The 22,895-nt window shown below is 45.6% G+C and overlaps 1 protein-coding gene across 2 annotated transcripts in view; it reads right to left on the bottom strand.

Annotated features, from left to right (window-relative positions):
- The window catches only part of DOCK4 (dedicator of cytokinesis 4), a 1,300,588-nt gene that overhangs the window by 756,629 nt on the left and 521,064 nt on the right, over positions 1–22,895 (bottom strand). For both annotated transcript variants that reach the window (XM_069228963.1, XM_069228964.1), the window contains exon 12: positions 3,065–3,153. In XM_069228963.1, coding sequence (XP_069085064.1) covers positions 3,065–3,153 — 89 coding nt within the window. The remainder of the gene's footprint in view (positions 1–3,064; positions 3,154–22,895) is intronic.

Below are 22,895 nucleotides of genomic sequence, written 5' to 3'. Positions count from 1 at the left end.
AACTTCTCAGTTATTGACTGTGACTTTCGTAGGAGATTTAATTTGTCCCACTATGCATAGTTTCTGATTTTAAACAATTTGTTGTTGGTACAAGTTATTGGTTCCGCTAGTAACCACTGTTCATAGTACCTAATGTTTTAACTGTGCATCAGTCTCTGTCTGGCGCTCTTCAACTTCCTACAACTTCTATCAAGTATTCTCTTTTGTTCTACTGCTAAGACCCTCCTATTCAGTTCTTCAGGTAATTTCTTCAAGTCTTTCAGGCTGCCCTTAATTGTGCCCATTTCCTCCTTTAAATCAGCATCTAATGTATTTATCGAGCACAGGAAAACCTTCTCTCCTTGCACCATTTACATATTAATAAAATCAGTGGAGATGAGCCCTTTTTAGTAATTTTGGATGATGTGACTTTGGGGGTGAAGAAATATTCCCTATCCCGTCCGTCTGCCTGCCACATTTTTCTAGGAGAAGCTCAATCACTCTTTTGGAAAGCTCTCAACCCAAAGCTGAGAGAATTTCAGAATTCTTCAGTTTTCCAGATCCATCCTCTACAGATTTTTTCTTTACATTCTGGGACTGTAGCACTAATTGTATTAAGGGATCAACAGAACTACATTCCAGCATGCAAAGAAAAAACCTGGAGTGGACGGGGTAAGCATGCACAGATCTGGCAAATGTGAGAGCTCTGGATTACAAGCTTAAACCAAAATTCAGGAAACAGCTGACAGATCTATTTAGAGATGCCTTCAACCAAAAGAAGTCAACATAAATTAGACCAAACCAAATGATGCAGGCCCTCAGCCAGTCCAAAAAACATATCAAGCTGTGGTTGCACCTATCTAAATGCCACCCTCCTCTCCCAACAATATACAAATGTGAATTAACTTATAGCATGAAAATACTTTTGGGAGTACCTATCAATGATTCAAACAAGAGCTTAAGTAAATTCAAACAATAACACATAGGATACTTCAATGTTAATTGCTCAACAAAGGGCTAGCAAAGTGTAACTTACAATTTGGTCTAGATTGGAAGAGAAAATTTGATTCTGACCACTGCTCTCATAACCCAAACCCCCCGTCATCTCAATACCTCCTCCATTCTACTGTACAGAAATAGACCCTTAAATAGGGACACAAAACAAACATTAGGGCCCTGCAAAACAATTATGCGAGACATGACAGTTCTATCTCCATGAACATCGTACCATCTCTAACACGTGGTTTCAAGGGCATGAATGGAAACATCGCAAAACAAGACAGCATGACAAGACTGAAGAGTCCTTTTATTTTGAAGCAGAGCCAAAAGAGATTTCAGAATCAGCACTACAAGTGAACATAAGCTGGTGCTGCCCAGTGCATGAGATGAGTAAGGTTCTCAACTGCAACTTTTTGGGGGACTCATTTGTTTGGTCTTGTAGCACAATAGCTGGTAAATACAAGAAAGACAATGTGTAAAATAAAAGTATTTTACCAATCACATTTACAAAATACCTAATGGAAAATGTCAGTAGGTCATCGGAATGAATTAGAAGAAAGCGATGAGCAAAAATACTGAAGGTAGCTGTAGTAACCTCCTTCTAATATAGATGTGTAACCTTCTTCATACATATGTGTAGATTTATCTTATTTATATGCCTGAAATGTGACATGGTGATTCGATTAGGATGTTCTTGGAGTTGCTGTGGTGCTCTAGATGGGATTTGAGAAAACGAATGTGGCTGGGAGAGAGACAAGTGTGGTGGTTGAGGTATATTCACTTCAACTTGAAATAAAGAGCACTTGGAGCATCGTCCAGTCACGTAGGCTCTCATTATCCTAATGAGACTACTGGATTTGGGTGGGAGAATCACTGGCACAGTGGGGGGACTGAGTCTAAACCCACTACAGGTGACACCAGTCGGCCCAATCCGGGTTTTGCTCCGGCTAACTAGCAGTGCCTCATCTCCACCCAAGGGCAGGGATGATTGGGCAGCCAAGCGCAAGACACAATTGACTCCTCAGGGAAATCGTGGTCACGCAGATCCCATCCATTTCTCTCAGTTACATTAGTCTCACATATACAAGGACAATCAGAGGCAGAATATATTTCAATAAGATTTTATTGAAGCAACTGCATCTTAGATAATAAAGCATGTACTGCAATAACTAGGACGATAAAGCATGACAGGATTAAAATTGTGACAAGGAGAATGAAGCATAAAAATAACACTACCATATTGTCACTAGGCTCATTAAAATAGTTTCTACCTAGTCTATGTTGGAGCACAGCGTGTTAAGCTCTAGTTCGGCTCTTCAGGTTCCCCTCGGAAGACATCATCTCTCATACCTGAGCAAGAGGCCTGTAGTCTACATAAGCAGCTGTAGCGAAGCAATCAGCATACAGTCGTGGTCATCTGGCTGGAATCTCCCTCTAACATACATGGGTCAAAGTAGTGATTTTATGATAAAACAGCTGATGTTCCAAGAAAGGATCCCTAAGTAAGAGAGTGTATGTTTCTATGAACACTAGAGACAAAGCGTTACCACGTTTGCTAGCAACCTGTCTTACTGCAGCCTTGAAAAAAGCACAGATTGAAGGAAATGACTTGTTAAAGAACGCAGTGCTGGCCTAGGCAAAGAACAGCCAGACAGAGAAAATAAAACAAGACCACAAATGTGGCTATTGTTAAAATAATAAAGGAGGCTGAATAAAATATGCCTAGGTAAAAGTGCACAGCGACAGGCCTAGGTCGCTAAAATGTGTATGAAGCTGTAACTAAAATGGCTACACAACAGCCCCGTAGGCCTCTACTTCATTTCAGTAGCATTGATCACTGGATTGGGACTTCTCAATGTCAATTGGTGTGCAACAAGAAGCGGTTTCCCTGGTGGATGTTAATGATATATTAAGAAATCTTGCATTACAAATCAATATCATCCATTGTAGTTTTAAAAAGCAAAACATTATCAACAATTATTTCACATTTCGTTTGTGCTCTATCAGGGAATGCTATTTTTATAAATAAATGTTAATAAACTGTAGAAAACAATTATGACTAATATTTTTCCCAAAATACACTTACCACTATTGGACCCAGCGAGGCTGTAGCGAGCATTTTGCTTCTTTATAATATTTTCATGAATTTGACACCATTCGCTTTCTGTGTTGCACCTGAAAGAAAGGCAAAACATCTCTATTATGCAATATCATTACTGCTTTCTTCTTGCACTGCTTTGACCCCAAAAGGATTGACAAGTTATTTTGAAAGAAGATTAAAGTAACATGAAAGGTCCCCCTCATTTAGTAACCAAGATACTTTCAGTCATGTCACCTTCTCCAGAGAAAGTCATAGTGGCAGGACTTTAGACTGTGTTTTAAAAGTTTATTAAAGTTTAAGGCACACTCCCGTGAATGTCTGACTTGATCCCTCCATCCACTGAATGGCTCAGTCAGCAGTTCTGAAAATGGACCTCTGGTTGCCATTATCACTACGGGCTTAGCACCGTAAAGGGAGGAGGCTGGAAATTGGCGGTGTAGTGGAAGAAGATTAAAAGAGCTAAAACCGTCTGAATTTCTCGAGGAGAATCCCTTTTCATTACTCTTTCTCGAGGCCCATTCATTTCCATTAACGATCCTTGGAAATGAAAAATGAATGAATGTATAAATATGTAGCACAGCAGTTCGAATTGAATCTGCTTATGGTGCTTTCTGTTAGGTACAAATGCTTGGAACATTAAGAAACAGATTATGTTTTTTTTGGTTAGAAAGTTAGATGCTTGGCTTTGGTGCAGGTGCTCAAAAGAACAGTGTCCCAAAGCCATGATCCCTGGATTTCAAAGGGTTGCAGTACAGCAAAATGGACTTTGAAAAGGCTATTTTCTCATTAACATGGAGCTGGGTAGTGATGTAAATTTGTATTGCCCAGATGATGTTTTTAGAGCCTTCCAAAGGATGCACCATGAGTCACATGTGGCTTGACGTTGAATTAGATCTGGAAAGGGAGCCATGCTTCTACTTTTAGAGCTGATAAGGTGGAGTCTCTGAACCTTAAGATGTAGTCTTATGCACAGCTAAGCGATCAGGGATTCAGTGTCTGGCTGAGGTAGAGTGAGGTGGTGTCGCCATCTTGGGAGTTAATGGAATTACTGTGGAGACATCAGGGGGGAAGAAAGTGAGGCGACATTAGAGCAGAGGAGGATGTGAAGGGTATGCACTCAACTTGTGGTGGCTTCTATTCTAAAGTCGGGAACTTCATGGGCTGGAAGCTGCTAGTTAATGGGGTACTTCTGAGAGAGCGTAGCACTTATACTCAAAATTAACATGAAATGTTTATGAACTAATGTATAATAATGCCACATAGAGAATGTATTAATGTGTTTTTGCTAAACGTGCGCTTGAAATGTGCCCACGGGGAGTGGCCACCAATATATACAATGACTAATGAATCTGACTAATAATGAAAGATGATATGTTAAAATATAAGTTTTACACTAATATTAAAAATTATATGTTAATTTTTGCTAATAAATCATTAGGCTCAGTTAGCATGAGTCGAGGCCTAGCTGCCTGGTTTTTCATATTAAATGTGTTTTTCTAACGTGCAGTGTGCTGACTTGCTGAAGGACATGTACTCGTACTTTTCCAAAGCTCAAGGATGAAGTGTAACAGTAGTAGATCCATTCTCATGAAATTCGACTTGTTAGAGGATTTGCTGAATGCAACACTGTAGACTGATAGCAGGTACAAGGTCGCCTAAACCGGTACAGACAATGGACCTAATGACTGAAGATGCGAGAGGACCACTAGAGTATGAAATCATACCGGACATTCTGCCCGCTGGAGACGTCAATCATAAGAACCAATAAACTACGTGAGAACTGTTATGGGGTGACAATTTTGATGAACTCATTGCAAACCTATTGGATGGAGATAGTGGGATGCCAACCCCAACTAATCAAGAATTAGGGGACTGTACAACAGAAAAGGGATAAAAACCTATGACACGGGGAGCCATTTAGATAGAGGAGGGGGAGATGCCGTTGCGAACTTTGATATGACCCAGACACTTTGTCACTCTGCATAGAGAGTTTGCGGTTTGGTTTTTGAAACCAACCTTGCTCTTGCCTTGCCCGTTTTATACTTTTCCTCCTTATGAGGGAAGTGTCCCTACTTACCCCGTCTTGCTGAATTCCCTGGCTGATGGCGAATCAACTGATGTCCTGAGGACAAAGACTGAATCTGTATGCTGACCCAATACGGAGGGTAACTATATGATGATGAACTGTAATTGTCTGATTGCCTTTTCTTTCTAGGTACCAAATGCTTCTTTTGACAGAGACCATAGTTACATGTTTTCTAAATTGATGTTACCAAATTGTTTTGCATGAAGCCCAACATGCCGATGCTAATTCGAGGTTAGTTAATGGGTTCACTAAAACAGACGCAAATAGACAAATGACTGAATCAATGCTTTGTTGAATGATGCGCTAATGATACTCTGCTAAGTTTTTTTTTTTTTTTTTTTTAAAGATATTTTATTAATTTTCCGTTACAGATCCATATGTCATGCTTTTATAATTACATCAACAGGAATTAGTTGATCTGATAGAGTTTTTACATTCAAACAACTAAACAACAAAAAAATGTACACAAATTAGGCCCCTCATGTAGTTACTTGTGTGTTCTATTCCCTGCTGAACCCTGCTTATTCTAGTGTCTAGGAGCACCGTTTTATGAGTTTATTAGTAGAGTGTGTTGGGAATGCATTGAATGTGTGCTCTGCGTTTTGCCCCACACTCTTGAGTTGTCGGAAGCACGGTCGGGTGTCGGGGAGTGGGGATACTTATTGCTAGATAATGTATTGCGCCACAGACTGTTGCATAGTTGTATTATATATAGGCAGATATCATCTAGGTCGTTGTAATTACTACCTTCCCTTATTCATGGTGGCTTCTTGTCGTCTTTGGCCTCTAGTCTGGCTACTAGCATTTCCCAGGCTTCACATCCTGTATGTTGTTGACCATCTCGTGCTAGTTTCCTTAACACTTGGTATTCTGTGTGGGTACAGTGCAATGTGAGGGTATGCCAGGTTTTCAGATCGGGTGCATTGGGTGCTTTCCAGTGTATAGCTATCAATTGTTTGTACATCACATAGGCTAGATCTGCAAACTTATGTAAGTGTCTATATTTTTTGCTCTTGTCCTCAGCCCTAGTAGGCAAGACTTGGGATCTGCTGCTAATTCAAGCCCCGTCAGGTCCGTGATTTCTTTTACCACCCCATTCCATTCCTTTTGTACCTGAGGGCGCTCCCAGACCATATGATAAAAGTGAGCCAATGGCGCTTTACATCTAGGGCATGCTGTCTCCTTCTCAGGGAACATTCGGTTTATCCTGGCTGGTGATAAGTATGTTTGGTGTGTGAAGTTAAACTGTATATTGCGAAATCTAGGGTTTCTTGACACCCCTCGGGCGTGGTATAAAACTTTCGACCAGTCTTCTTGGGGAATCAGATCAGGTAGAACAGTGTTCCACCTGTCCCTAGCCCTCTCCAAATCAAGCTCAGGCGGCTTACTCAGGAGTTTATATAGGCTTGACACTACTTTTACTTGAGCATCAAATTGTAGCATGTGATGTATTATAGGTTCTAGATCTCCTGCCCCCCACGTTTTTTTTAATTGAATGGCATATGGCATGATAAGCCAAAAATTGTCCTGGGTTCACTGCTGTGAGGGCCTGTATGGCTTTGAATGTCATTAGTTTACCGTCTTCAAAGCAGTCGCCCACTGCTTGTATGCCCGCTTCCATCCACACCGTGAGTGGGTGCGTCGCAGCCTCAGTCCACCCTGGGAGCCGATCCAGGGGGATGAGCGATGTATAGGGGAGCGCCTTGCGTCCCCTTTGTACATACTTCCCCCAACATGCATGCGCCACTGCCATCAGTGGGTTATCAGGCACACTTTTGGGATTTTTGTTTGTTAGCCATGTAATCAGGGGGATCCCCTGCAGCCGGGCCGCCAGCCATACGGACTCAGCTGTCGCAGGCCTGTGGAGCCAGTTCAGTATCCACTGTAGCTGTGCAGCAGCATAATAAAGTTCAAAATTGGGGGCTCCCAGTCCGCCAGCACCTATTGGGCGCCGCAGCGTGGAGAGTGCTACACACAGCCTGGCCCCACCCCATATAAGCTGCAACAACATTGCATTCAGGTTGCGAAAGAAACTTTTGGGGACATTAAGTGGTAGTGCCGCAAAGTAATATAACAGCCTGGGTAGTATCAACATATTTGCCACCGCCACTCTACCCAGTGGTGATAGTGGCAGTTTATTCCAGAAGCGCTACGACCCCTTTATTGAAGCCAGCACTCTTCCCAGGTTACCGTCTCTGAGGTCCTCAGTTTTATGATATATATACCCCTAAATATTTGAACGTTTCAAAGCACCATTTTAAACATCCCACTGGGGCATTATCTTGTTTTGCCGATGGCCAACTAGTTAATGGTTAATGGATACACACACGATTTCTCCCAGTTTACCACCAGGCCAGATATCCCTCCATAATCGGACAGTAGTGATACTATAGAGGGTATCACCTCACTTCCTTTCCGTGTGTATATTAAAGCGTCATCGGCGTACAATGATATAGCGTGGTATGTCCCGTTCCTAATTATTCCCCGTCTGTCTTCCATGGCACGTATTCGTGTCGCTAGTGGTTCCATTACAATGGCGAACAGCAGTGGGGAGAGGGGGCAGCCCTGCCTTGTGCCGCTAGTGATTGGGAAGCTATCGGATATAACTCCACCCGTTTTCACTCTGGCTTGTGGCCTGGTGTATAATGTCTGTACCCAGCGTATGTAATTAGGGCCAATTCCCATTCGCTGCATAGTAGCGAGTAGGAAGTCCCACTCTAGAGTGTCAAATGCCATCTCGATGTCTAGTGAGAGTACCATCTCATCTTGTGCATCCGGAGGAGTATCTCCCATTACGCTCAATAGTCTACGAATATTTAAGAAGGTGCTACTTTTTGGGATGAATCCATTTTGGTCATCCTGTATCAGGGTGTGCATAATAGGGGCTATCCTGTTAGCCAATATTTTACAATCTAAATTTAGGAGCGAGAGTGGTGTGTAAGATTTGACATCAGTAGGGTTGCGTCCTTGTTTAGGGAGGACCACTATCATTGCTTCTCTCGGAGTTGGGGGCAGTATTTTGTTGGCCCATGCCTCTTCAAATACTTTCAACAGATGGGGCCTTGAGCATGCCGAGTAAGTGGTGTAATATTTTATCGGGAGGCCATCTGTGTCTGGCGCTTTATTCCTAGGCATCTGCGCTAAAGCTAAGTCTATTTCCCCCAAAGTCAGAGGAGCCTCAAGTGTCTCCCTGTCTGCCTGTGAGAGCTGCGGCAGGGGTGAACCTGCCAAAAAGGCCTCAAGTTGTTGGATTGTGCATGAGGTGCGTTTGGTATATAAATTCGCGTAATATTCTCTAAACGTCTCATTTATCTCATCTTGCGTGGTGACCATTGTACTTGCACCTGCCCGTATAGCCCCGATAGGGGATTGCTGCCGGTACTCCCGTAGGAGCCACCCCAGCAACCTTCCCGACCTATCTCCCTCTGTTTGTAGTCGCATTCAATTATAATTATGGTCATGTCGGCGGAGTCTGATATCTGCCTCGTTATATTTTGTGCGCGCTTCTTTTAGCGCTGTATAGGGTGTTTCTTTGCGTGCCACTGCAATTTCTGCTTCTCTGAGTTCCTTTTCTAATTTACTGATCTCTGCATGTAGGGTGCGTCTTACTCCCCATGTAGTTGAGATACATTGTCCTCTGGTCACTGCCTTATGTGCATCCCATTCTACAGCTCTTGAATTTGTGGATAAATCATTTGTTTCCCATTACTGTCTCAGTGTTGTGCTCAATGCTTCTGCGAATGCCTGATCTTGAAGAGCATCCACCTGTAATCTCCACGTGGGGATCCCCTGACGTTCCCTGCCCCAATTCAGTGTTATTCTCAACAGTGAGTGATCCGATAATGTCTTAGCTAAATATTCTGTCCTATTAACCAATGCACCTATTTCCTGGGTTCCCCATATTATGTCAATTCTGGTGTGTGTTTTGTGTGGTATTGAATAGAATGAATATTCCCTCTGTTGTGGGTGCCTCAAGCGCCATACGTCATAAAGTCTCATGTCACCTGCCCACGTCTGCAGTGGGCATTTGGCATTTCTGTTTACTGTCGTTCCCACTTGGGTGCTTGCCCTGTCTAATATTGCATTTGGTGTGCTATTAAAGTCACCCCCCCAAATGGCCGGGGCCACTGGGTTTGTCAATAATGCCGGCTTGAGCGTGCCCAAGAATCCCGTTATCCCGCTGTTAGGAGCCTATATGCCAATTAAAGATAGCTGTCTGCCATCCAGCTGGCCTTCCACCACCACATATCTGCCCCGTGATCTATTCTGTGCGACATTTGGGCAAATGGGACGCCTCCTGCTATCCATATCAATACTCCTCTTGCAAAAGCTGAGTATGATGTGCCTATGACCTGTCCTCCCCACTTCGCGTGCATCTCCTGTAGATCCGGCTGCAGCAAATGTGTCTCTTGTAAGATGGCAATGTGTGTGCCCTGGCGCCTAAGGCGTGCGTATACTCGGGATCTTTTACTCAGTGCCCCCAAGCCCCTCACATTCCATGTCAATATATCATATTGGTGTGCGTTGCGTTTCGCGTTTTGAGCCATGTGACATTAGAAGTTGTGTCTACTTGTGACACTCTCCTATTTACAAATCCCTTCCAGGCTCCTCCCCAGCCTGCAAGATGTTTTGTTGAGATTACCAGTCCCAGCAGTATTTCCTGTGTTTTGAGTAGACCTATAGTGTACACTTTAACTGTTTCCTCCCCTCCCCTCACCCCAACTGGTTCCCTAACCCAACTGTTAACTTGTGCTAAACTACTCATCCCATGAGTGTGTAAAAAGACCTGTATCCGTGTGGATATCTGTGGTGGAGCAATCATGTCAACCAGATGTGGCTCTTTTACGGGGCTCACATCCTTCCACAAACTTAGTCTGCCAATGCAGTAGGGCGCCCCCGGGGTGCCGCCCCCCCCGGCCGGCCCCACACATCACACTCATCAAAAAGATGGAGGTTTATACAAAAGATACTCGTTGTTAGGGACTGCAGCCTCCAGCATGCAATCCCGCTCACAGGCATCCTGTGCCCTCCTTCGGGGTCTGCGGTCAGTTCAATAGGGGAAGCGGCTCGGCTGCATACAGTCAAAGTTCATCCGCAGATCTGGGGATTAGTTTCGGAGCTTTCAGCACGTCTGTCATTGTAGAATCTGAGCTAGCCGTGTCAGAGTCCAGACTGTCCGCAGGGGTCGCCCGGAGTGCCTCGAAAGAGTTCTGTGTAAGCAGAGGAGTTTCCTTCAGTACTCTTGCCCTTTCTGCCGCTGCCTGTTTTTCAGTGGGTTGCCCCTTAGATCGCCTCCTAGAGCGCCTCCGTGAGGTAGAAATTAGCCATTCCTCGTCCGCGCGCTCCTGGGAGCGTGCAAGCCCCTTGGTGTGTAGCCATGTCCAGGCATCCTCAGGAGAGGTGAACACGTGGGTGCGTTCCTCTGTTACCACTTTTAGTTTAGCAGGGAACAGTAGGGCATATTTGATATTGTGCTCGCGTAGTCGCTGTTTGATTTTAACATAGGAGTTGCGTTGTCTTTGTACCTCTTGTGTGAAGTCTGGATAGGCATTAATAACTGAGTCCTCATACCTGAATGGACCTTTGTTGTGGAACTGCTGTAATATTGCATCACGGGCTCTATAATTTAGAAATCTAGCTATCAGTGGTCTAGGTGGTTGACCCGGGGCCGGCGGTCTCCCCGGAACTCGGTGCGCCCTTTCCACGGAGAAGAACTTCGATGGAGCGCCGTTTAGTACTTCTTTAATTAACCATTGTTCTAGGAATATTTCCGTGCTCAATTCCTGTATTTTTTCGTGGAACCCCAGAAAACGAACGTTATTACGGCGCGATCTGCCTTCTGCCTCCTCTGCCCGCCTCCAGAGTATCTTCATCTCTGCGTCCAGGCGTTGGATTTGTTTTTGATTATCCGTAACTGTAGGAGTTAGTTCAGTCAACACCTCTTCTGCTGATTTCACTCTCTCCATCAATTTGCGGTGGTCCACTCTGAGTAGATTCAAATCTTGTGATACTGTGTCTATTCTGTTTTCCAGGGAGGATTTAGTGTCCATTATTGCCTGAGCACTTTTTCAAATTGTGTGGAGTGGGCTCGGAGAGTGCTTTCTAGTGATTGTAAGGTTGGGATTATCTGTTGATCACTAGGAGCTGGACCATGTGTGTTTCGGTCCTGATTTTTTGCTGATTTAGATCTCCCAGCCATTTTACTTAACTATGAGGTACCTTTTGGGGTGCAGCGGAATGTATCCAAGTATAGCCCACTCCGCGGATTTCACTTTTGGGTGTGTCTTTGGTTTAGTGCTTATGTCTCTGCACTTTAGAGCTGCCGGAGGCACTCAAGTTTCGCTTGAGCAGGCAGGGCAGAGGTGACGTCCGTTGCAAGCTTTGCTGATGGGCCCTCACTCCTGCTTATTATTGATCTGGGGCGGAGGCCTCCCTCCAGCCGGCCGTCCCCAACTATGCAAAGCCTTAAGAGGACCGAGGCGCCCCCTGTTGTACAGTCTTTGTGTGGCTCCTATTCGTCTGTGTAACACCCCCCGAGGGCAATGGTGGGGGCGGGCGGCAGCAACGCCCCGGGAGGAGCGGCGAGAGAGAGAAAATAAAGAAAAAAGGAAAAGGGGGGAGAAAAGGGTAGCGGAGGTCCGATCGCAGCCCCCCTCCTCTGCCCCCTCCCAGATTGTCCGGCCGAGTTTCCAGAACCACCGGGCAGGGGAGAGATCCGCTAGTGGTGGCAGCCAGCAGGCCGGGGACCCAGCTCTTAGGTATCCCCACCGCGCTCGAGCCAGGCCAAATCCTTAATTAGTAGGCCTCCAAAACTGGTAGACGCAAGTTTCCAGCTCACCGCACGACAGACGTCACGCTCCTAGCGCAGGGAGCAAAATTCTGCTGGCTGCGTGTGGTGTCCGGTGCCCCGAGGTGTCTCTGCTCCAGCGGAGGGAGGGGAGGAAGAAGTCCCAGCCGCGCCCCGTCTCCCACAGCCGGGACTCCCCCCCCCTACTGCTCACTCACCGCTCCTTGGTGTCCCGTGGCCGGCACCGCAGAGCGTGTCCCGCGCCGCTTCAGGCAGGAAGCCGCGATCCCGGCTGTCAGCATCTGGCCCGGGCAGTCAAGCGCTGGGGCAGCGCGGCGAACAGACGCCCCCGTCCCGGCCTACCCGGATTCTTCCTGCCTGTCTTTAGTGGCAGGCTGCCTCACTCGTTGTGGCACCCAGCTCCAGTTCCCCAATCGGGGGCCGGCGCCGAGCCAGTGCCAAAATGGCGCGCCCCTCCGTGGGAGCACCGGAGTTCACGTCGACTTCTCCTCGTGGCACAAGTGGAGACAAAGAGGGGGAGGGGGAAGAACCCCAGTCGGGTCCCGGCCCGGGGGTCGCGACACCGTTCCTCCCGGCCGCAAGCCCCTGCACGCAGGCGCTCACTCGGCACGCTCCAGCAACCCACGATCGGGGCCGCAGAGCTCGCCCTGCGCCGTCCCAGGCACCGCAGTCCTCCTCCCCCCGCAGGCCGCCACACAGCCGCCGCTCAATCTCAGCAGCCGCGGCTCTGGTCTTGGCACCGAACAGCTCCTCCGGCACACATTGATCTCCCAAACTCGGGCTCCGCTTCCCCAGGCGTCGACACCGAACTGGGGGCGCCCTTCAGGATGTATCCGGCGAGCCCGAGTCGGAGCTCACGGATTAGGCGTACTTCACCGCTGCCATTTTGGCTCCTCCCATCGATACTCTGCTAAGTTAACCTACGTTGACGACGTGCTATATTCTAATATTCATGATTTTTGCCTTATTGAAATCTTATTCAAGTTATCATATTATGACAATGTTGATGTGCTTCATGGTTTTGAGACTAATAAACTTGCTAGTAGAATTGTAATCAATAGGGAATAAATATCACAAAATCATACTAAACTGGTGTGGTTATTCATGACTGAAAGGTCATGGTGGTTTCTGGGTCTTATTGATGACGTTATTGACATATTGATTGACATGTTGATCAGTTACCTCGTCCTAAGGTGTCTTCAATCAGGGTCAAAAGATTCATTGGTCTAAAACGAGTCCCAGAGTGAATAAAATGTCTAGAAAGGGACACGCTAACAGTTCCATCAAAGAACTAAAAGTTTAACCCTTACATGATTTGTAATTAGTATTTATCAGTTCTAGACTAAGTTAGCAATTGCATCTATTGCATCTGTATGAAATGTTCACTCGATGACCTTGGTCCAGCACCCTAAGGGCAGCACTACCTAGTCTGTTTTTCTTTGGTGGTAGGGTCTGAACTGCCTGCAATATGTACTGGCAGCTTCTGTGCAACCCACGTCTAGAGACCAACTGTCCCAGGCCTGACAAAGCAGTGAAATCAATAGAAGGGTGCGGCTGCTGGAGGGAGGAATTGCTGGTCTCTCTCATGCAAGCAGTAAGAACTTTTTGTTATAGTATTGAAGTGCAACATAGAACACGGGGCTACTGGGTGGTCCCTTAGGTTTAACTGCTGTGCTCTGCTGTGGAAAATCATGCATAATATTCTTCTACACTGCATGCAGTAGGGCGTGTGAAATATGCCCACAATAAAATTAAGTGAATCCTAAAAAAACAGAACCCTCACCTTTAAGAGGTGCTTTGTTGCTCGTGTGAAAAACAGAAAGAACGATGGATGAAAAATATGCACTGGTTCTATGAGTAGGCATTGTGGAATGTTGACAAGCATGAGGAGTGTCTAGGTAAGTGTCCCACACAGAAAAGGGACATAAAATATTAACCCTCACCTTGTCAAGATCACCTTCCTACTGTATTATGTTCTTACACCCAAATCACACCTCAATGAAACACTCATGAAAAAAGCCAGAAAAGAAAAGAAGAACAGGAATCGAGAGTCACACCCTGGGCAGTGTACCTGCAAGGAATACAACCTCTGACCATACGTTAAATGACCCAGCCAAAAGCTAGGTGTGTGGAGAGTCTCAACAGCCAGGAGCATGAAAAGCCAAACAGGGGTGGGAGTCACTGCAAGGAATTGAAACACAGGAAACAAGTCTAATATATTTTCTGCAAGGAAAGTGAAACTTTTCACTTTTGTAGAGAAGTAGCGTGTTTCATTCATAAAAGAATATTACAATTCTGGGGAAAGCAAGCAAGCATCCTTGGGGGAGAACATGACGGGCTGCAGTAGCGGAGCTTCGCGCTAGAACGCGTACCTGTGTCCTGGGCGGTGGCACCTGAAAGTGGGGGCGTTTCCTCCCATGTGCAGGTGGCCGGTGAGTGCGGGGAGCACATAGGGGATCGCTCCGGCGGTGTGGACAGCAGCTGGAGTGGTGCATTGGAGCCGCACCACCCTGGAGCTACGACGAACGTGCCGAGGGAGAAACAGAGGCAGCAGCACAAGGAAGTCTGCCGGCATGTCTGGAGAGACGCACATAGAGGAGGTGAGGAAGGCTGTGACGGTGGAGGAGGAGGTGGCTGGTAAAACAATGGTAAGACATAGCGGGGGTAATTGTGCCTCACTCCACTCCCCCCTCCGGACTCTGGAAGGAGGTGGTCTGGGGCGAGAAGAGCCCAGCAGAAGGCGGAAAGGGGGCTCTGAAGCAGGAAAAGCAGGCAAAGGTAATGGTGAGCCTGTATGTAGCAATAGGAACAATGTCAAGAAGGGAAGTATAACAAATAAACAAAGCAAAAAGTAAAGTTACAACTTCCTTGAGGTCTTATTTAAGGTTAGACCTGAGATTACAGTGCTCACCCCTGGCCAGGCAAAGACTATTTAGGACAAACAGGTAATGGGGGTCCCTAGTCCACAAGAGGGTGGTCAGAATGGCGGCGACACTGTGGTAGAAGAGAGGTGTACTTCTGCCTCCTAAGGTTAACAGGAGTACTGAGGAGTAGCACATAAGAACTGGGGATACCCCTCTCTCGCAGAGGAATAGCGAGGAGTGTGTTCCCCTGCAAGCTGTTGATTTGCAATTCTCAGTTCCTCAGGTTCAGACTATATCGAGGTCCATAACTCCTACCACCCATAGCTCCATTTTAGGCTCCTCAGTCGAGACAATGATTCTTGCTATTTTTGAAGACATAAAAAAAGGTTTTACAATTTCTGAGACAAATCAGGGAGAGATAAGGGAGGTCTGTGAGGCATTAGAGAGAAAGTTTGATGGCACGAACTCAAGCTTTAGAAGGAACTGTGGGAGCAATGAAATAAGAATTGAGACTACATAAGGAAGAGACTCAGGCATTGAAAGGGAAGGAGCAGGAGCTACAAAATAAATTACAACAGTTGGAAAATAGCTCACGAAGAAATAACCTGAGATTGTTGAAGGTACAGGAAGGAGTGGAAGGGGAGAATGGTAAGTCTTTTGTGAATTCTCTTATCAAATCTGCAATTATGCTGGAGAAAAGCAAAGAAGAGATTGAAAGGGATATTTAGAGGATCCATAGAGATCCCTTCAAGAGGAGGCCTAATAGTAGCAAACCCCAGAAAATCTTGAAACATTTTCAAACCTATGAGCTGAAAAAGAAAATTCAGTCTAAAGCACTAAAACTAAAAACTTTAAGAGCAGAGGACATCTTATTTGAGATCAGGTCGGACTTATCCAGGTCCACTATTGATAAAAAGTGGGAGTTGGGGAGATGTTTGGATGAATTCAAAAGCCTAGGGGCATCAGCACAGCTAAAATTCCCTGCCTTTCTCCGAGTTATGTATAACAATAAAATGTACAATATAAGGGACGTCAACGGAGCAGATGAGCTGTTGGCAGTAATCAGGAGTGGGCTTCCCGAACACCAGTGAAGGTTTTTGATAGTGCATAACTGATTACACCCAGGAACACAGGAGCATTCTAAAAATTGAGCTAACACCAGTCCTTAAATTGGGGGGGGTTCTCCATGGGATGGGAGGAGAGGGGGTGAGGGATCACTGTTTAGGGAGCATATGGGGAAAATAGGAAAAAAGCCTTGTTCACCTCAGTCAGTTTTCATACCACACCTTAGCGATAGCCAGTAGGGGTATAGGCAAGGGGCCCAGAGGTACTGTCTCCCAAATTATTTCATGGAATGTTAATGGCCTGAGAACTAGAGGAAGAAGAAATAGAATACTACGTTACTTAAGGGACTCACCAGCACAAATATTGATCCTGCAAGAGACTCATTTAGTGAGAAATGAGTGTGTAAAGTTATTTAAGACACAAAGGTGGGTCCAAACGTGTATTTGTACTGAATATAATTTTCACACTAAAGGTGTGGCTATATTATTTAAGCAGCAAGCCAACATAGTAGTTTTAGACACAAGATCAGATTCAGTAGGACGTTGGGTTATAGTTAAAGGACAGGATGGTGGTAGGGAAATTACATTGGTAGGGTTTTATGGTCCAAATAGTGACGACATAGACCACTTAGATGGATGTTTTCCCAGTTATCTGAATTCTCTGAAGAATTTAATGTAGTTTTAGATAACAAGCTAGAAAGGTCAGACAATTGTAAATCCTTAGGAACATCGAAGTCTCAGCAATAGTATAGGGGGATGATGAAGGAATTTGGCTTGCGTGATTTATGGAGGCAGAGAGTTGGGAACAAAAAGGATTTCTTTTTTTTTTTTTTAAATAAAAAGTATAGGCACGCAACCCGCATAGACTACTTCTTGCTAGACATGAAACTGAGAGATTTTGTGAATAAATTAGTATATCTTCCGCCTCATTTATCAGATCATGCAGCTGTTTTGCTTGAGATTCATTTCATTCAGGAGACAAGTAGTAAAAGATGGACATTAGATTGTTCATTACTATTAGATGAGGGGTTGTATCTCAATTATGCAAGGAGACAGAGGATTTATTTAGAGTTAATGTGGGGTCTGCCTTGTTATCAGTAGTTTGGGATACTTTAAAAGCAGTCCTAAGAGGGAGGATTATGAGCATATCTAGCTATAAAAATAAACAATTAAGGAATGAAGTAAGCTATTTAGAACAGGAAATGTCCAGGTATAAGCGCCAGTTGGTGGAGATAGGAGAAACTGAGACCTTGAGGAATAACTTGGATAAGTTGAAACGACAGTTGGAAGACGTGCTACAAGTTAGAATCACAAAAAGGTGGGAAGCAAGTAAACTGGCCCACTTTGAATATGGCGAAAATGCAGGGAAGCTGTTAGCTTTAAGACTAATCAGACCAAGTACGGAATTATTTTAAAGAAATCGAAGTAGATCAGTCAGAAGAGAGAGTAACGAATAGCAAATCCATAGAGATGGTCTTTAAAAAATTTTTTACTCAGCTTTACACAGAAGAGTTAGAGGTGGGAGAAGAAATGTTAGATGATTGGTTGGGGCTGGACATACTCCCTAGTATCACACAGTAGGAGCAGGCACTCTTGAAGAGACCTATTACCTTGGAAGAGATAAGAAGAGTTTTAAATGGGAGCAAGGGGGGGAATTATTTAAGGTGTTGGGGGACTCAATCATACTAGCCCTGGCAGAACTGTTTGGAAGGATTCTTGAAAATGGAACCCATATACCAACCTCATGGAATGAGGCAATTATTTAATTCATCTTAAAACCAGATAAATATCTGGCAAAATGTGCATCATACAGACCCATATCATTGTTGAACAGCAGTTATAAACTATTTGCTAAAATATTAGCAGATAGGTTAGTTACAGTAGTGAACAACCTGATATACCCTGATCAGAAAGGTTTTTCTAGAGGAAGATTTCTGCACAAATTGACTTTTAATCTGATTGGGGCAATAGATTTTGCTACTTCTTTTGAAACCCCTTTGGCGATTATTACTGTAGATGCTGAGACGTTGTAATTTGGGGGATACATTTTGCAGGGCCATTGATCAGATTTATAAAGCCCCTTTGGCTAGGGTATTAGTAAATGGAAATCTCACAGAATCCTTTTTGATCACAAGAGGTACAAGGCAGGACTGCCCCTTGTCCCCCATATTTTGTATATAGAACCATTAGCCAGAAAAATCAAGCAGAATTCGATAATCTCTCCTTTTAGTTGTAAAGGCTGGGTGAAAAAGGTAGCTTTATACGTGGACGACCTCCTTGTATATACTGATGAGTTATCGACAGCTCTCCCCGCAATATTAGACATAGCAGAGAAATTTGGTAGTATATCAGGATACCGGGTGAATGCTGAAAAGACAGAAATAATGTCCTGGAACCTGAAGGAAAACTCGTCCCATGGAAAGAAAGAAGTGAGGTACTTAGGTATAATAGTGACACTTGATATTGAGTATTTGGCAGAGATGATTCAAAAAAGCTGTTGGTGGAATGTAATGGGATGATGCAAAATGGGCACACCTTCCCCTGACTATACTTGGAAGAGTCAACTTGGTTAAAATGGAATCTAGCCTAGGTGGAATTTTTTGTTTTCTACTATCCCTTGTACAATGCATAAAGGATATTTAGATAAAATTCAGCAGGCCATAAATGCCTTCATATGGAGGTCAAAGGGCCCAAGGATATGCTGGAAAAAGCTTTGCAGAAGGAGAGAGAAGGGAGGTTTGGCTTTGCCGGATCTAAGATACTACGCTTGGGCATTTCAACTTGAATATTCAAGGATGTTATTCACATATCTAGGCTCCACAGCAATCAGTGTAATATATAAAGCTATGGTTATGAATGATAAAGGGGTATCAAGACACTTCTTACACAATCTTGGAGACCCCAAGTTTTTCAAAAAGATCAAATTGAAGACATTACAATATTAGCAGCCAAAGCAAACTACTACAGTCAAAATACTCCCATCTGGGAATCCCAGGGCACACCAGAATGTTTCAAAGATGTTCTTGCTCTGCCAATTAAAAAGGCGGGAATAGAAGTTTGGGGGAACCTTTTCTGCGAAGGAAACTTGCTTTCATGGGAAGAGCTAGAGCCTGTCCATGCTGAAGTTTTTGCAGATAAAATAATGGTCACAGAGGGTCAAGGGCTGTCTGGGTTCAGCAAACATTTTAGAAGATAGCCTTCCTGTGTTTTCTTATGTTCCAAAAAAGATTGCGGTCTGGTATTGGGAGATCGTGGAAGGATTAGATGAAGACCTGCCTACAGACCTTTGGGGGGACCTTATATCCAAGGAGATGGTGCTTAGATGGTGGAAGATATCTTTGTCAACTTTGTTTGAAGTAGTAAAATCTGCTCCACTAAGGAAAAAAATACCTCTTCACTATACATAGCGCTTGTATTTTGCCTGATAAGCTTTCCAAAATAAAAAAGGAGAGGTAGTGAAATGCCTTAAAATCGGTTTAGAAAGGGCAACAGATGTCCATATGTTTTTGGAATGTCTGGGCATCTATTTATTTTGGGAGGAAGTATGTAGCACCATTTTGGGTATATTAGGACGGGAAATTTCAGTATCCCTCCCCTTGATAATATTTGGGCAGTCATGGGAATTGGAAAAGTGGGGCAGAAAGGGAAGTAGAGGCAGGAGATTTTTTTTGTTTTACGCTATCCTAGTGCCTAGAAGAGAAAGTTGCAGAAGATGGATATCCGGGTTCCCCCTGACACATCTGGATTGGCTTAACACCCTCTTTCATATCTCAAAAACGGATATGGAAGTAGGTGGCTTTAGAAAGAAAAAAGAGAATCTTTGGACTCCTCTGGCAGAATGGAGCGGTAATTAAAGAGGCATATTTAGATCTGGTCGGGGAGTAGGTATCTAATGTCAAAACCTGGGGGTAAGGAAGCCCAGATGTCCAATGATTATACACCTTTCTCCAAGATCTCCTGCCTGGTAGTGGTTTTCCCTCCATGGCGGAAGGTCATATGAGAGCTAAATGGAGCCCCCTGGCGTAGGCCATCTCTGATCTTCGAGAGGGTGCAAAATGTTTTTGGAATAGAGCTGGTCTAGAGGCTGAGGTGAATGAGGACAAGACAAAAAAAAAATATATTACAATTCTGAATGTGCTGTACTGGAAAAAGAAGCTCAGTCCACCAAAGCTGGGCCTGACCCAACACCTGACCACTCCTCAAGTCCAACTCATTCCATCAGTGCCAAAAATACCAACCGTAGCTGCAAAGCACGAGACAAAACAGGATGCTAGTGTTCAGCCTGTCATGCGGGTGAGCTGGGGTTGCTTAGGTGCCTGTAGTGAACACAAAGTAATAGGCGCAAGTACTAAATCTTATATTATGGGCTAGTGCAGTTGGTCCACATCTGCAAATATATCGCCTGCAGAATATAGCTGAAGTATTGACTTTGGTATATTACATATGGCAGAAGCGGGCTGAAAATGTTGTGGCAATATATGCAGTAAAGCAAAATTACATATTTCTAGCTAACAGGTGCCACTGTCATCAGGTTGGACACTACTTGCAACTTCTCAAGTTTAAAAAATGTAAAATAATTTGGAGAAGTAGGTTTTTGATTTGCAATACCACTACATTGTGTCACCTAGTAGAAGTCATGGTAACCCCTGGACATTTTTGAAAAATTAACACTAAAACTGTTAGATTTGTAAAGATATCACAGTCCCAAAAATGTGATATCTCTGATATATAAAGAGAACAAAATAAGGCAACATCCAAAAGAGAAAAGTGAGCTAGTGAATGGCCTGCAGTCTACCATACTGTTTTCTGTAGGAAGGGATGGGAAGATGGCACAATCATTCTAAAAGGAATCATGATTACTATTTGCAAAATAACACCAAATTATTAAGAGATTCCCATAACTAATTTGCAAAAAGAACAGATAATAGACAGAATGTTGAACAATGTCAAGTATTCGCCCTCAGTCAGACATCTGGGCCAGAATCCATCATTTGTTTTTGCTCACCACGCCCCTCCAGTTTGGACTTAGCCATATGCAAATCAGTCTTGACCCTTCAAACTGCCAAGCCACCACTAGGCCTACGGGGGTCAGGGTATTCTTACCCTGCCCTCTTATGTTGTTTTTTTTTTTTTTGCATCGGGGGGCAAAAATATAGATAAGAAAAGAAAAAAAAAAGTTCTCGCAGATCCAGGCTTTTCCCGCACTGGTTTTTTAGAAGATCGCCCAGAGTGGGCCAGGTCCCTCGGACAGGGCTGGGGGGGGGATTCATTAATATATAATGGCAGGGCGCGTGCAGCCCCCCTCTCCAGGGCCACCTGCCCACTCCTGGGGCACGGACAACATTTACAAGGGAAGAGGGGCCATGTGCCCCACCCCCCTCTGGGCTGATTCCAGTCTCAGGAAACCTCTTCCCCATAAGCCCAGCCTTTTTTTTATATTGGGAAGGAGGCACACGGCTCCCATAATGGGCTGATTACAGCCCCAGGGACCGACACTATCTGGGGCCCAGCTGTACAATGAAGGGAAGGGGGCATGTGACCAACCCCCCAGGCACAATTTGGCACCTGGGACCAACACCTGCGGGGTCCGGCCATGAAAAATAGCAGTGGAGCCATACAGCCTCCTGCCCACCCTTCCTGGGCTGATTTCAGCCCCAGGATCACCAAACCCAGGGACCCGGCCTTGCAAATAAATGGGAGGCCCCCCACCCTCCCAAAGCCATTAATGGCCCTGGGCACCCTATCCCCCAGGGTCGGCTCCAGCTATGTCCCCGGGTGCCCAATCCTGGGACATAGCGGTTTCCCTGCCTGCACTGGTGTGAAAGCAATTTCAAAGTTCCTGCCAAGCGACAGCCGACACAAAGGGCCTCATTACGACTCACGGTGGCACTCGGACCCCTGCCGACAGTGGTGGTCCGACATGGTCTGCCTGCCGGCACCACCAGGTTTCCGATGACCTGCCGGTGCCAGCAGTCTCAAGCCGCCAGAGCAGCACTGCTTGCCAGCTTTTGCATGGCGGTCCCACTGCCATGCAAAGGCTGGCGGAAAGGGGGTGTTGGGGGCCCCTGCACTGCCCATGCACTTGGCATGGGCAGTGCAGGGACCCCATGGACAGCCCTGTCATGCTTTTTACTGACTGAATTACGAACCGTGAAAAGTGCGACGGGTGCTGCTGCACCCAACGCACTGCAACACTGCCACCCGATCGATTACGACCTGGCGTCAATATTATGGTGAGTATTCTGCTGGGCCAGCGGGCAGAAACACTGTTTCCGCTCACTGGCTCAGCGGAAAACTCATATTAGGGCCAGCGGGCAGAAAACTGGAGTGGCGGTTTTCTGTGCGAAGGAGTATGGCAGGTGGCCTTCACCACCTGCCAAACCCAAAATGAGGCCCTAAGTCTGCTCCCACATGGCAGGTGGAAGCATACTTCTCCACTGCAAGCAGACTTTTCATCTGTTACCCCACCCTCACTGAAGTAGGCAGGGAAACAGGTGAAATAATTGCTCCTGCCCGCAGGGAGAAGCACATTTTCCTGCGCCCTGCGGGCAGGAGCAACTCCATCTGCTGTTGGAGTTAGGGAGCTGGCTGAGGCCGCAAGGGGCACTGGGCCCCCGTGACCCTCAACAAAGAAGAAGTGGGTGTCATGGGTGGGCTCCAGGGCACCCACCCTTTACTGCTCAGGCCCAGGGGATGGGGTTCCCAGGGCCAATATTGGCCGAGGGGGAAGGGGCTGCGTGTCCCCTTCATAGTATGGCCAGGAGATGGGGCCCTGCAGCCAGAAATTGGCCTAGGGACGTGAGCTGTAGCCCTCCTCCTCATTTACAATAGAGGAGAGAGATGAGAGATGAGGTCCCTGGGGCTGAAACTGGCCCAGGGAGGGGGGTTGCGTAACCCCCTACTCCATGAATAGCACAATGGGCCTGGGGGGATCGGGTCTCTGGGGTTAAATACGGCCCGGGGGGGGGGGCACATGCTCCTCCCTTTATCAAAG

The sequence above is a fragment of the Pleurodeles waltl genome, chromosome 4_1 (assembly GCF_031143425.1).
Source record: "Pleurodeles waltl isolate 20211129_DDA chromosome 4_1, aPleWal1.hap1.20221129, whole genome shotgun sequence".
NCBI lineage: Eukaryota > Metazoa > Chordata > Amphibia > Caudata > Salamandridae > Pleurodeles > Pleurodeles waltl.
Note: the sequence above shows the minus strand (reverse complement) of the source record. Positions and strands in the feature narration are given on the sequence as shown.